At 46.1% G+C, this 15530-nt stretch overlaps 1 protein-coding gene across 4 annotated transcripts in view; it reads right to left on the reverse strand.

Moving 5' to 3' along the window:
• Nucleotides 1-10199: 10199 nt before the first annotated feature.
• Nucleotides 10200-15530, reverse strand: part of LOC117346944 (complement C2-like) — a 35179-nt gene continuing 29848 nt past the window's right edge. For 3 of the 4 annotated variants that reach the window (XM_033917236.1, XM_033917237.1, XM_033917235.1), the window contains 3 exons: nucleotides 14849-14972; nucleotides 11937-11986; nucleotides 10200-10609 (listed from right to left, as the gene is read on the reverse strand). In XM_033917236.1, the coding sequence (XP_033773127.1) occupies nucleotides 10415-10609; nucleotides 11937-11986; nucleotides 14849-14972 (369 nt within the window). In that variant the 3' untranslated portion in view covers nucleotides 10200-10414. The remainder of the gene's footprint in view (nucleotides 10610-11936; nucleotides 11987-14848; nucleotides 14973-15530) is intronic. The other variant, XM_033917238.1, reaches the window with a different exon arrangement.

The raw sequence follows: 15530 nt of genomic DNA on the forward strand, positions 1-15530 counted from the left end.
TTCCTTAGTTAAAACAATTAAAACAGGTTAAATAGTTTTACTGTATCTGAGTTTTTCTGGATTTTGGCATCTGGAGACATTGTGGGATTTCTTCACCCTCTATGAAAGAGGTTTTCACGTTATTTATGGTAAAAATACTTCGTCTGTATGTCACTCTCCCTCACCCTGGCTCTCTGTAGTATGAAAACGCAGAGAATGGGGGAAGTATCTGGAAGTGGTCCTGAATTCCAGAAATAACTGGGAAATTCCTGAGGTAAATTGCCAGGATTCACTAATTCCTGGCTCCAGACAGATGGAAAGGTAGGTGAAGGTGCCTCGTAGGGCTAGATTCACTAACCCCCGATTCCGTGTCCGATCCGTGCCCGATTGCATGCAGGCCGACAAATTCACAAAAAGCCTGCATGCAAATGGGGACAATCGTTGACACCCCCTCCCCCCCCCACCCACTGCACGGATCACTAGACAGCGATCCCGATGCATGCGCAGACCATCTGTAGATAGTCTGAGAGCCACAACTTTTTTCATTTTTTTAAACTTTTACTTTTAAACAGCCTAGCGAGCCCATGGTTTTAACCCGCGGGTTAAAACTAGAGAATGACACAGGGAAAAATTCTGTCACCGTCCCATCCCCGGACCACCATCCTCTGCACTGCCCTGTCCCCGCTGGTCCTTTCACCGCCCCGTCCCTGTCTCTGCCGTCCCCTTCATCGCCCCGTCACCGTCCCCGCTGTCTCTTTCACCGCCCCATCACCGTCCCCGTCTTCAGTGTCTTCTTCTCTCCATCCCCCCATCCCCAGCACCCTTCACGTGGTCCAGCAGCTCCCTCCCGCCGGCCAGCCGTGCATTTCCCTCCCTCCCTCCCTCCTTTTCCCTTACCTTTTCTTCTTGAAACTGGCGATTTCTATAAGGCTACGAGCTGTATTACAGCTGGAGCCTTGAAGTCGCGTCGTGTTGCCTGCTAGAAAAGTCTCCTCCGATGCGTCAGAGGAGACTTTTTCCAGCAGGCAACGCAACGCAACTTCAAGGCTCCGGCTGCAATGCAAATGAGGGGAATCGGCATGCAATGCAGGAAGGAAATGATTCGCTAAAATAAAAAAAAAGCAACACCATCTGGGCTGGCCAATCCAAAGTAAGCAACTTCTGAGGACCAGTCGCTGCTGAGGCCCTTTCCGACTGCTCTGCCTTCTGCCACCCTGCTTCTCTGCCCTGATCTCCTGCCCTTCCCCGCACTGCAAGCTTGTGGTTTTAACTAGAGAATGACATGGTGGTTGTTACCGCCAAAACGGTGACCAAAAAAAAAAGTCCCCGCGAGTTCGGGGACAAGGCCATTCACCGCCCCGTGGAGCGGTGAATGGTAGCACGGGGCGGTGAACAAGTAGTGAACGCGCGGTGAACGAGCTTTCGATCCGGCAGCCCACTCTCTCCCGCCGGCCATCCATGCATCTCCCTCTGTTTTGCTGAAGCCATCTTCTGGTATTTTTAGCCCCTGTGCGGTCTCCATTTTGCTGCAGCCATCTTCTGGAATTTTCAGCCCCTGTGCATTCTCCATTTTGCTGTAGTCACCTTCTGGTATTTTTAGCCCCTATGCGTTCTCCATTTTGCTGAAGCCACCTTCTGGTATTTTTAGCCCCTGTGCGTTCTCCAATTTACGTTACACACCTAACCGACCCTATTCTATAACTGCACGCCCCAATGGTGTGTCTCACTTTGGCAGTCATCTATAGAATCGTGGGGGGGGGGAGGAGGAAGGGGGTGTTTGAGAGATTTTTGCCTATGTCCCGCCCACGATTTGCCCCTGTGTACACCCCTTTGCTGATAAGCGGTATGTAAATTAAGCAGATATTTGCAGAACGGTGCTTAGGTGGCATACTGGTATCTATAGGGTGAGTCAAAAACAGTAATCCCTTAGGGGTTCTCGCTGTTTTCTCAGCAACCGCGTAGAATTTCAACATGAAATTTTACGGCTTTATTTGTTGTGACAATCTACGTTTATGCACCGAGTGGAATGAGATTATCTTTGAGCAATGGCAAAGTTACAGATTTTTTAGCATGACCACCCAACGATTTTCACCCTTTCAAAAAACGTTTCCACTGTAAAACTATCAACATTTGAAGGAAAAAAAACGAGGGCCCACCGTCCAGATTTCATTGCAAAGGACCGCTGGCCTCCAAATTCACTGAAGCTCAATCCTAAAGGTATACATACGTTGAGGGCCCTGATTTGCTCAGACGCCTCAGGCCTTCCAGATATTGACTTATGTAAAGGGTTCCCAAAATCATCATGTAAAACCTTACCCTAACACTAGACAGGAAGTGAATCTTCCCCCCCCCTCAAAAAAGAGGGTTACTTCATAACCCTCAAAAAGGCAAAATAGTATCCAGTTGTCAGAGCGCATTTGACGGGTCACCTCCCATTCAGTGCGCGCAATTGTTGTGCCAGAATTTGACGGGTCACCGTGTTTTAAGCAGGAATTAAAGGGTCACACAGTGCCTGATAGTTTAAAATCCCCATCTCCTAGGAGTGATGCAGGAAACAGCGAGCCTGCTGCTAGTTGAAATAAATTCCGGAATGAGGAAGTGCACAAAGGCTTTTGTAGAAATTACCATCATTCTTCCTTGTTCTGACAAAGGACTCGGGGTGAGTTTTGGATGAATTCTCAGGTTCAAGTAGCTGCTGGAAGGCAGCTTTTTACAAGCTTGGTTGGTTCAAGGATTAGAACCTGTTATTTGTGGGTGAATGATGCAGGTCTTAATATTATCAGGGGTGGATTGCTGTCACGGTGCCTATCCTGAGTTTACACCTGAGTCAATGGCGGAATAAGTGACTTGTCCAACATGTCAAGGAGCTGGAGTGGGATTACGGCGGGCCCTCAGCCCAGTTCTCTATTGGGCTACTCGTCCACTCCAGTTCTTTATTCATTTTTTCATCTTACATCAAGTGTATAATAATATATCAATTGAATTATATACATCACTTGAAATTCTTTTCTATTATCTTCTTAAATACATAAATTAAGCCCCTCCCCACCCTCCCTTTCCACAAATATTGTAAATCAAGCATATCATACATGTGTTATATTCAAAAATATTAATTTAAACCAATAATATAACTATATATCCCCCCTTTCCCAATATTATAATTATACTTTTAGTGTAAAAAGGTGTCTAATCATTACAATATGTTATCAATGGCCCCCAAATCTTTTTAAAATTATTATAATTCCCTTTTTGTATGGCAATTGTTCTTTCCATTTTGTATATATGGCACAAAATTAAGTCTGGTGTAATTTTTCCAGTTTCTGGTGCAACATAGTTTTTAAAATGTCCTGCAATTGAGAAGGGTTCCTTCCAAGCGATGCTCGCCCTGTCTCCGCCAGGCCGGCGGCTCTGGCCAGGTAGCCCAAGCGGCGCGGTCCCCAGGATTCAGAGAGCAACATTAGGGTTACCAGATTTGGTGACGCTAAAACACGGACATAGGACCCTCTCCCCAACCCCAGCCCGTTCTGCCCGAGTCACATTCTGTTCTGCCCCAGCATCGGCCCCCCCCCCCCTCCCCCAACTTCTTCTCTCTCCTCGAGCTCGGCGCTGCCATTGCGGTGGAAAGGGAAAGCGTACGCCCCCTCCGCTCCCTTAGTGATTGGATCATTTTTGCTTTCTGAAACTCACTTGGCCAAGGGATTTGTCACATCCTCTACCCCTCCGGTTTAGAATCTTCTCGACAAAAGCGTTTCTAAACACCTTACCTCACTCTTTCTCAACACAAATTTCTTTTTCTCAGAAAGCTGAAGTTTATCTGTTAGGCAACGACGGACTGCTACTCAGAAATTTCCTAACATGCAAATACCCCAGGCTAACTTTGTCACATAGATTCGCTTTTCACAAATGTCAGAAAGCTTTCTCACAACATGGAATGCGACTTTGAGTTCAATAATATAAACTGTTTCATGCATTTGTTATAAGCCATCGTATCACCTTTAAATTACTGTTTTTGGTGTTCAAAGCTTTAAGTTTTAATGAACCCCAATTTATTAACAGATGGCTTATTCCATATAGTACTACACGTTCACTTCGTTCATCTTCATCTAATCTTCTTACAGTGCCTTCTATTAAAATGATAGGAACTAGAAGACAAGACATGTTCTCAGTTATGGCCCCTCATTCTTGGAATCTTTTACCACAATACATTAGAGAACTAAAAGACCTAACACTGTTTAAAAAAATGCTAAAAACCTTTCTCTTTAAAGATGCGTATGGATCTTAGGACAAATAAAAATTGATAATCTTTTAACCATTACCGAGTTTTCTATTTTTTTATTTTTTTTTAAAACAGCCATTATTACCCACCTTTTGTTTTTCCCTTTTATGTTTTTTCTTCTCTTCTATCAAAAATTGTAACTACTCCCCCACTTAACCACACATGTCTTGTATGTTTTACCCACAAATTATTTTAAAATTAGGTTTACAATCAGTTTGTAAAGTGTGTTATATTTTAACTAACAACAAATTTGTTTTTATGTCACCATTAATATTGTACTTGTTTCATTTATTAATACATGTTATTTCATTGTACATCGCCTAGCAATTTATATAGGCGATTCATCAAGAATAAATAAACTTGAAACTTGAAACGTGTATGTTTTTGTGTAACCTGCAGGAAAACCCGGACATGCTCTCTGTCTGGATGCCCGGAGGGATTTCCAAACCCGCCAGTTTGTCCGGGGTTTGGAAGTTCCTGAGCTCGGGACCGCCGTCTGAAGGGCGCCTGCTCATGTGCAGATGGTGACGTGATGATGTCACGTGCATATGCGTGATGTCATCACATCGACGGCCAAACCTGCAGAGACACAGGTGACTTCCGAGCCTGTCACCTCTTAACTTCAAACTATGCCTCTCATTCCAGAGCTTCCTTTCAAATGAAAGAGACTCGCCTCATGCGCATTTACATCACGTAGATATTTCAACATCTCTATCATATCTCCCCTCTCCCGCCTTTCCTCCAGAGTATACAGATTGAGATCTTTAAGCCTGTCCCCGTACGCCTTATCACGAAGACCACATACCATTTTAGTAGCCTTCCTCTGGACCGACTCCATCCTTTTTATATCTTTTTGAAGGTGCGGCCTCCAGAATTGTACACAAAATTCTAAATGAGGTCTCACCAGAGTCTTATATAGGCAGGGCAGGATTAACCAATAGGCCAAGTAGGCACGTGCCTAGGGCACGAAACGGTCAGGGGGGCCCGATGAAGGAGGGCATCAACATTGTTTTTTCCAAACGGCGATGGGCCCCTCCAGCATCGATCGGCAATGCGGCCCCACCCCGATCAGCAACGCACCCTCCTCCACCCCCCATTGACGGAAAGTAAGACAAGCAAGCAACGTGGGTAAGAAAGGCAACGGGAACTGTAACTGTACAGCTTCCTGTTTCCGCCTGTGTACATGGTGGGACGGGGCAGGGGGCCCAGTGTACTTGGGTGCCTGGGGCCCTTGACGAATTAATCCTGCCCTGTATATAGGGGCATCAATACCTCCTTTTTCCTACTGGCTGACCCTCTCTCTGTCTCTCACCCACCCAGCCCTCTCTGTTTTTTACCTTGCCCACCCCTCCCTCTTGTTGCGAGATCTGAAGAAGGGTTACCTTCGAAAGCTAATCGAAAAATGCTAAGTTAGTCTGATAAAAAAGGTATCACCTTATTTTCTTTAAGTTTTGTTTTATCTCTTTATAAAACCCCTTATGAATGAATCAGGTAAGCTCAGTTGTAAGCCCTCTAGAGGCAAAAAAATGCCAAAAGTACACTGGCTTCTATAACGAGCTTTGTACTTTTCCCAGGACAAATGTAGACCCCAAATGGCATATTAGAAACATAGAAAGGTGACGGCAGAAAAGGGCTATAGCCCATCAAGTCTGCCCACCCTGCTGACCCTTCCTCTTAAGTCTATACCTAGTGACCAATTCTTCAGATCGACCTTCGTAGGGATCCCCATAGGTATCCCATTTATTCTTAGAGTCCAGCACGCTGCTGGCCTCGATCACCTAGTGCAATTTTAGTCAGCATAGATGTGATGGTAGAGCTTAGCTTTTTTCCACCACCCCAAGATGGCCAATAACTACAGGTCAGTCTGAATTCAAATATGAATAACGCAGCGCACCCCCCCCCCCTCCCCTGTATAATCTGCAGCGGCCAAATTGATTTTTAAGCAAAGAAAATATGTTCATGTTTCTCCCCTTTCGAGGACTCTTCACTGGCTTCCGGTTTCTTTTCTCTTTCACAACCAACAGACACAAACGAAGCTCACATCCAAACTTTGTCAGTCTCTCAGTGCCCTCTTCCTTAGCTTGCGTGCACGTGGTGACATGTGCGCACAATGCAAGCAACACGGAAACCTCGAGCGCCGGATCCAATCAGTGGGCGCACAATTCATGAGGATCCAGTGTATTCATCCTTCTCCGTTTCTTTAGATGATTCAGGCATCTTCAAGGTGATGAGTAGAACAGTTGTAATGGAGAGCTGTAGAAAATCCGACCGATGGGAACGGGCGGAAACTAAAGACTGGGGATTAGGGGGAAGCAGGGGGAAATGGGTAGGGCTCGGGCATGCCCAGTGGGGCCCGGGCACTGCACGTGCTCAGAGAGAGAGAGAGAAAAAAAAAAATCTCTCTGAGCTATTGGAGAGCTTATCCACAAATTGGGAGCTGTTGGGACAACACCCATATGTGGCTGACTATCCTGCTGTCCACGGAGAACCTACGTTACAGGTAAGTAACTACACTTTCCCAGCCACATTCATTGGCCACAGTTGTACTGCCACACCGTAGGCATCTATTCCAAACCATGGTCTATGTCCCACGGTCCAAGGATCGTCACACCAATGCATTGGTTGAACGATTCTATAATGTTAATAGTTGTTGTACTGAGGGGTGGGAGTTTGAATCTGAGCAAATTAGTTTGTATTGCATACACATGTACTCTTCCTCAGCCCCTCTATCACCCTCTTTCCCTTAGATGTGTGCAACTCATCGCACGGTTTCAAAGTTTGCATTCCTTTCCAGTAGGTGGGTCCTCTGCTAGGGGGAGGGATGTAGGGATTGAGATCTTTTCAGCATGGGGAAAGATGATATGAGCAGGCTAGGCAATTGCCTAGGGCAGCTGTAGTCAAAACAAATTAATAGATCCTGTGAGCCACAGAACCTCAAAGAGCCATCAAGCATGGTTTTTATTTTTACTTGCAGGAAGATTGGATAATTTTCAAATAGCCCCATTTATCCAAGTAAACTAGAAAATGCCTTTACGGGTTGGGGTGGAAGGGGGCCAGCGGAGTATCTTAAGTGTCATGATGCCCAATTACGCACCTTTACTAGACTGCTTGGGATGATTTTGATGGCTGAATTTCAGAATCAGGCGAGGCGTGGCCTAGTGGTAGAGTTGCTGACTCAGCACCCTGAGGTTGTGGGATCAAATCCCAGCACTGTTCCTTGGGACCCTGGATAAGTCACTGTGACAATAAAAGTCCCCGTGATGGTGAGGGTCATCCGATAAGGGGTGACGTAGGATAAGCGAGACTTTGATAAAGCGTCTTCCTTAAGCGATACCTGCGTGATGTCGGCTCTAAGCAAGAGAAAGTTCTGTTTATCCTACGTCAGCCCTCTTGGATAACCCTCACCATCACAGTGACTTATATTGTAGCTCAGCACAGCGTCCCCTGAGGAAGGCATAGCCTTATGTCGAAACTGGGATCCTAAGATCTACGTTGGTCTGAGTTGGTTAGAAACATAGAAACATAGAAGATGACGGCAGAAAAGGGCTATAGCCCATCAAGTCTGCCCACCCTACTGACCCATCCTCTTAAGTCTATACCTAGCGACCGATATTCCAGTTCGACTCTCGTAGGGATCCCACATAGGTATCCCATTTATTCTTAAAGTCCAGCACGCTGCTGGCCTCGATCACCTGCGCTGGAAGCTCATTCCAACGGTCAACCACTCTTTCTGTGAAGAAATACTTCCTGATGTCGCTATGAAATTTCCCGCCTCTGAGTTTGAGCGTATGCCCTCTAGTGGCAGAGGGTCCCCTGAGAAAGAATATATCATCTTCCACCTCGATACGTCCCGTGATGTATTTAAATGTCTCAATCATGTCTCCTCTCTCCCTACGTTCTTCTAGAGTGTAGAGCTGTAGTTGAGCAGACATTCTTCTTTCTGCAGTTCTTAATGAACAGATGTTGTATTTATTTATTCTTATAGCCCACTTACACCCATGGCGTAGCGAAGGAGAGTGGTGCCCCCTCCTTCCGCCGCCTTGCTCCTTCCTGCCTCGCCCCTTCCCTTTCCCTGTACCTTTTTAATTTTCCAGGCACGAGCAACATTGTCGTGCCCCTCTGATGTCATTTCCTGGGTGCAGGGCCCGGAAGTGATGTCAGAGAGAAGCGACACCAGCGCGGGCAGCAAGTTCGTAATGCTGCTCACGCGGGGAAAATGAAAGAGCTATGAGGAAGGGGCATGTGCACATGGCAAGGGGGGGTCTGGAAAGAGCCGGGGGGGGGGGGGGCAGAGAGGAGAACGCTCGATGTGTACATTTCCTTTCCCCGCTTTTCTTTTTTTTTTTACACAAAACGTAAAACAACAATAAAGAACATCACTCGACAAGACACCGCCACACTTCGACACGAACACAGCTGTGAGACACTGATGTACCAAGGTACAGTGCTGCCAACGTAAGCATATGGTGGCAAGTTCATGAACTTAGTTGTCAGTCCATATATATATATATATATACTAGTATTTTAGCCCGTTACATTAACGGGTGCTAGAATATATGTCTGTCTTTATTTCCGTCTCTCTCTCTCTCTGTCCTGCTGTCTTTCTTTCTGTCTGTCTCTGTCCCCCTTTGTCTGTCTGTCTTTCTGTGTCTCTCCCTGTCCCTGTGTCTTTCTTCTTTTCTTTCTCTCTCCCTTATTCCTCCTGGTGGTAGAATATATGTCTGTCTTTCTTTCTGTTTCTCTCCATACCCCTGTCTTTTTCTTTCTGTCTCTCTTCCTCCCGCTGTCTTTCTTTTGTGTCTCTCTCCCTCCCTGGCCCCCTTTGTCTGTCTGTCTTTCTGTCTCTCTCCCTGCCCCTGTCCCTGTGTCTTTCTTCCTATCTCCTTCCCTACTTCCCTGTCCAGCAGCCGCAGCATTCCCTCTCCCTCTATTTACCGTGAGAGAAGCCTGCACAGACCTAACAGCCCGAGCCCCCAGCAATGTAACTTCCTGGCGGCTCCTCTCACGATCGCCGCCTTCTCCGACACAGGAGCGGCTCGTGAGAGGAGCCGCTGCAGCGTCTTTGAGAAGTTGAAAAAAACTTCAGCCCGTCTCCGTGCTCGGCCGCGGCGGGCTACAGCTGCCGCGGCCTGCAGCCGCCGCGGCCGACATCCGCCTTGCCGTATTTTTTTTTTTATTTGAAAGACGCGGCGGTGGCTCTTCTCATGATCCCCACCTGCGTCGAAAGTCCGACGCAGGCGGGGATCGTGAGAGTAGCCACCATTGCGTCTTTCAAAGAACCGTAAGCCGCGCATGCGCACTTCTTATGGGTCGCTACAGCTCACGGAAAACGGACCCATGCGATGGGAGTGCGCATGCGCGGCCTAGCGTTTTATTATATTAGATATATATCTATCTATATGCCCGAATGACAGAGTGTATGTCCCAACTTAACAGAACTGATGTCTGTATTAACGGTGATCCGTCAAATGCGCACAGGACAAACCTTCATGTTTCCGCTCCCCCCCACACTACAGTTGCGTTCTCATTGAGGGGATGTGTGGGAAGGAAACCCCCCCTCCCACTACACTTACAACTTCCACTCTCCTCGCCCTCTGACCACTTACAACTTGCTCTGCTGTTTCCGCTCTGAGGAGGTTGGAATCCCCCCACTACACTCACGCTCTCGTCAGGGGGCTCTCAATTACAACATTGCCGCAAACTTCCCCACCACCACCACCACCACACTTACAACTGCGCCCCGAAAATCCCGCTCCCTTCATGCGTGCACTTGGAGCGGAATTGTCGGGGAGCAATTGTTCTGTGCGCTATTGACAGTGTACCGTATTAACTGTGTACCTTTAACCTCCTCAGTGTATGTGCATCCCCTTGTACTTAGGCGTAGCATAGAGAAAAAAAGAGAGAGAGGCACTAGCTGAGCAGTGGAGTGATCGCAAAACCCAAAGAAGGTAAAACCAGTGTCACTCATTTCGTGGACACTTTATTAAAATTCTAGAGAATGAAGTGCCCGACATGGCCACAGTCCACCCAAATGACTGCATCAGGGGTCCGTTGCATGTGTGTGGCCTTGTGTCTGCGGCCTCCTGTATTCCTCGGTGTTTGTTCGTGCTCGCCACCCCTGCACGCGTCCTCGTGCGACCACGTGTTCATCTCCAGGGTTTAGAGGAAGCCGATGATCCCTTCCAGCTTCTCCTTCAGCCAGGTCTGGATCTCCGGCTTGAAGAGGTTGAGGTGGAAGTCTCGAGGGCTCTGACCAGGCCGAGCGGGCTCACGTCTCAGTTCCGGGGGCTGAGTAGAATAATCGTATGCTTTATTCCTGCAGGGGTTATAAACGCCCCAGCTGACTATCCCCATCTGGAAGAGAGCAGAGAAACACAAGAATAACTCCAGGGATGCACCCCCTACAAACCCAGAGGAAGTCGACGCTAGAATTAATGCAGTTTGTTGGATTCTCCTGTGGTATTTTTAGGTCCTGTATTTTTCTGGTGTTCCATCTGGTATATTCAGCCCCTGCACTCCTTGCATTTTGCCACAAAGAGAGAAAATGATGGCAGATAAAGACCATATAGCCCATTCAGTCTAGCTATTCATACCATCTCCTAAAGATCCCCTAAAGATCTTAAGTACTTGTGTAGGGTCATGAAATGGTTAACTGTTGTTTGGAATACTGCTCTGGCCTACATAGCTGGAAACAGTGTACAATCTGCTGACATCATCTGCTTGAAATGTATGTCCCTGCCTTACCACATTGTAAGCTAAATAGATAAGAGTTTGAGCCATGATGTACCCTGCCCTCCTAAACATGTAACAATTAGAACTGCAAGGCTTAGATAAGCAGGTAAATGAACTAGCTTCCTATAGGAGTATAAGTTGTACCCCTGAACCTATTGCAAGTGCTGGCTTAGGATCAATAATAATTGTAGAAAAGTTATAGAAGTAACAAATGAGAAGTTGTAGATTTTGCATATATTAGTTTGTGAAAAGGGCATAAAAGTCCGTGCATTTCCTGTTTCTGGCACTCTTGTAAGCAGGCTGCTCACTGCACAAGAGTCCGGCATGCTGTAAATAAAATTCTTGTACTTTCTTCACGCCTCTGACTTTGTGTGTCCAAGTGACCTTTCACTTGTCTCACATTTTCTTGAATTCAGATACAGTCTTCATGTCCACCACTTCCAATGACTAGGTATTTTCAGCCCCTTCACTTCCCTCCATTTTGCTGGTCCCCTTTGGTATTTTCAACCCCTGCGCTTTCCCTCCATTTTGCTGGTCCCCTCTGATATTTTCAGCCCCTGCGCTGTCCCTTCATTTTGCTGATCCGCTCTGGTATTTTCAGCCCCTGCACTATCCCTCCATTTTACTGGTCCCCTCCGGTATTTTCAGCCCCTGCACTTTCCCTCCATTTTACTGGTCCCCTCCGGTATTTTCAGACCTTATGCTCTGCATTTTTATTATTATTAGTTATTTATATACTGTCCATCAACGGAGGTCGTCTACATGGTTTACATTCAGGTACTCGAGCATTTTGCTGAAGCCTCTGTGCTTTTATTGAGATAAAGAGATGCTGTTTCTCAGGCGTCCTCACCACAGACATGCTCGGGTGGAATTCATAAACACCGTGAGTTACGTTTTGTGGTTGTCCACTGGACAACTGAAGATGTATCTTCCTTCATTGCTAACCCACCTGGATGTACCGTTTATTTTTGTCAACGTAAAGCGCACCTCCAGATTCACCTAAAATGGGAAAGAGAAACTGGTTTAAATAAAAATCCCTAAGACCAGCAGCATCCATTGTGCTAATGCAATGTCATTAGGCTGTAATATAAGTTCCAGTTAAAGGCCCCTGAAGCATGTGACAGGACCATGTTGGGAAATGGATGCAATCGAAGCGGAAGAGGGATCAAGTGCACCCACTTCTTCCTTCACCCTGATAGCATAATAGGAGTTGCTTAGGTGGAATTCTACCTCTTGTCTTCGGACCTATCGTAGGCCTATGGAGCAAGAAACACCTACATTATGATGTCATCAGGCATTGTCCTAATCTGAGCCTGCCTGCACTATGATGTCATCAGCCTTTGTCACACCCTCATAATCAGCCAAAGTTGCGACTGCTATTTACACAGTCTGATTTGGTCACTTAACTTAGCCACTCAGCACTGAACATTGCCAGTTATAGCGATATAGCTGGTTAACCTTTAGCCGCTAATTTCAAATATTCAGTGGAGATAACCAGTTATCTCGCACTGAATATTCACATTTAACCGATTTTGCCTTATTTCAATCCAGACCGTCCATTACGAGCTACAGCATTGCTTGTATTTCCCTCTATTTGGGTTGTGTATACGTATAAGAGATTCATACGTAGTGTGACCATATGGCTCTAGAAAAAAGGGGACGGATTGAGACATCCGGGTTTTACTTCCATTGAAAGCAACCAAAATGTCTCAATCTGTTCTCCTTACTTCCATTGCTTTCAATGAAAGTAAAACCCGGCTGTCTCAATCCGTCCCCTTTTCTCTGGAGCCATATGGTCACACCATTCATACGTCAAGTTTCCTATCAAGCTGCTAGCCGGGATGCCAAACTCCGCAAATTGTTATCTCTTTCTCATCCTATATGGATTTTAGAAAACTGTTGAAATCAACATTATTTACCAGATTTTGGGGAGACTAATCTGCTTTATTAATATCAATTGTGAATTTTCTGGGAGTTTTGTAGATCAGTGATATTGTTCATAAGAACATAAGAACATAAGCAATGCCTCCACTGGGTCAGACCCGAGGTCCATCGTGCCCAGCAGTCCGCTCACGCGGCGGCCCAACAGGTCCAGGACCTGTGCAGTAATCCTCTATCTCTACTCCTCTATCCCCTTTTCCAGCAGGAAATTGTCCAATCCTTTCTTGAACCCCAGTACCGTACTCTGCCCTATTACGCCCTCTGGAAGTGCATTCCAGGTGTCCACCACACGTTGGGTAAAGAAGAACTTCCTAGCATTCGTTTTGAATCTGTCCCCTTTCAACTTTTCTGAATGCCCTCTTGTTCTTTTATTATTCAAAAGTTTGAAGAACAGGAAGAAGGGTGAGCTTTCACTTTATTCCGAGACTTTATTGGAAACTGAAGTGGTGGTGTCCAGTGTTCCCGCTAAGCTGCGCTGGCGTGCGCTGGCGCACAAAATATTACATCGCAGCGCACAAGTTTCACGTCACAGCGCACACTCGAGCGGAGGTGAGAGGAAGCGGCGGCGGTCTGCCCTGATCGCCTAAGATGCAGCAGCGGCGGCTCCTTTCATGATCCCCGTAAATTACGGGGATGCCGCCGCTGCTGCATCTTAGGCGATCAGGGCAGACCGCCGCCGCTTCCTCTCACCTCCGCTCGAGTGTGCGCTGTGACGTGAAACTTGTGCGCTGCGATGTAATATTTTGTGCGCCAGCGCACGCCAGCGCAGCTTAGCGGGAACACTGGTGGTGTCCCCAGTTAAAGTGCTGAGTCTCTAGTTTGTTCAACGCATAGAATTGTGAGATTTTGCAGTATAGAAATGTTATGTTGTTATGTTATATTTAACTAGTCAATGCTGTTAACCTTTTCCTATCGTCCCGGCTGACAGGACATTCCAAAAATGTCGTCGCCATCGTGGATAAACAGTCAGTATGGACTAAGAAAGAGCCAGGAACAACAAAATATTTGAATTTACAGACTTATGACTTATTTACATTATGTTTACAATAGCCGTAAATGATAACGGTGAATAATACAAAACTTTGCTATAATAATTACAATTGGAACCAGCGTAACGTAGAATTTATTACGAGAGGAAAAGGTTAAATAGCGTTGCATATCAACCGGCTAGTGTGTTGACAGTAGCTTACATTAACTGAATAATGTTGACTTAATAGGAGGTAGTAAGGATTCCTACATTAATTTTTTTTTTTTTCAGTGGCCAGGCGCTAATGTGGACATTGGCATACAGCCAGGAAAAGATATACTGGAAAAGGACCAAATTTACAGCTGTGCATGAAATGAGTTTAGCATGCTTTAGGATGCACTTAGTAGAAGGACTCTTAAGTGGTGAAAGCAGTTAGCTTAGCAGAGTTTTAAAAAGGTTTGGATTATTTCCTAAAATTCCATAAGCCATTAGTGTGTATCCTAGGATAAGCAGCATAAACTCTGTTTTTCTCCTTGGGATTTTGCCAGGTACTTTGGACCTAGGTTGGCCACTGCTGGAAACAGGATTCTGGGCTTGATGGACCTTCGGTCTGTCCCAGTATTGCAACTCTTCTGTTCTTCTGTAAAAGTGATTTCATGGTTCAGAATATATCCAACTAGGTGAAGTGCATCTATTGAGAGAGTGAGCAGTGGATGAGTGGAATAATCCAGCCTCCCAGAACCTTTTCAATCCTGGCCCATGCCCTGAGATGTGATTATGAACAAAAGATTCATAGGCAGCTGCCTAGGCACCCAGCCCCATTATAATTATATCCCGATGGAAATGGGTTTTGTGAAAATGCTTCACCACGTTTCTCATACCGATGGTTTTGTGCATATTTGACCCTTCTCCCTCGGGGTAGGAGGGAGGGAGGTGCCTTCCCCAGGTGTTACCTTTGCAAGCCGCTACGTCGCGCCCCTGCATAGCAGTGCACAGGAACTGTGAAGTGTATCCAGGGACATCAGTCACGTTTTCAAAGTCGGGCCAGTGTGTGATCTTGTTGTTACAGGTTTCTTTCTGTGAATACACAAGAGAGGGGGGTGACGGGGAGATCAGGGGCGACTGTAAGAGATGGAGGGAGAGAGGAACAGTGAGACAGAGGGAACGTGCCATTTTCAGGCTGAATTAACTCAATAGCATTGGAAAATGTACATCAATCAGCACAAATTTATTTTAGTATATTTATACCGCTTATAGTCCAAGTGGTTTACATTCAGGTATTCAAGCATTTTCCCTGTCTGTCCTGGTGGGCTTAAATCTATCTAATGTGCCTGGGGCAATGGGGGGGATTAAGTGACTTGCCCAGGGTCACAAGGAGCAGCGTGGGATTTGAACCCCCAACCTCAGGTTGCTGAGGCTGTAACTTTAACCACTCTAGAAATTAAAATGTAGTAAATGTGAGCCAAGTATAGGACAATCAAGCCATTGTGACATCACTGATGAGGTTGGCTCTTATTGGTGGAATGAGGCATTATGATGTCACAATACCAGCTCTGGTGATCAGAGGCTGAAACTGTTCACGCTATTAGTTTATTCAATTTTCTATACCATTCTTCCAAGGGAGCTCAGAACTGT

Source organism: Geotrypetes seraphini, chromosome 12 (genome assembly GCF_902459505.1).
Source record: "Geotrypetes seraphini chromosome 12, aGeoSer1.1, whole genome shotgun sequence".
Lineage (NCBI taxonomy): Eukaryota > Metazoa > Chordata > Amphibia > Gymnophiona > Dermophiidae > Geotrypetes > Geotrypetes seraphini.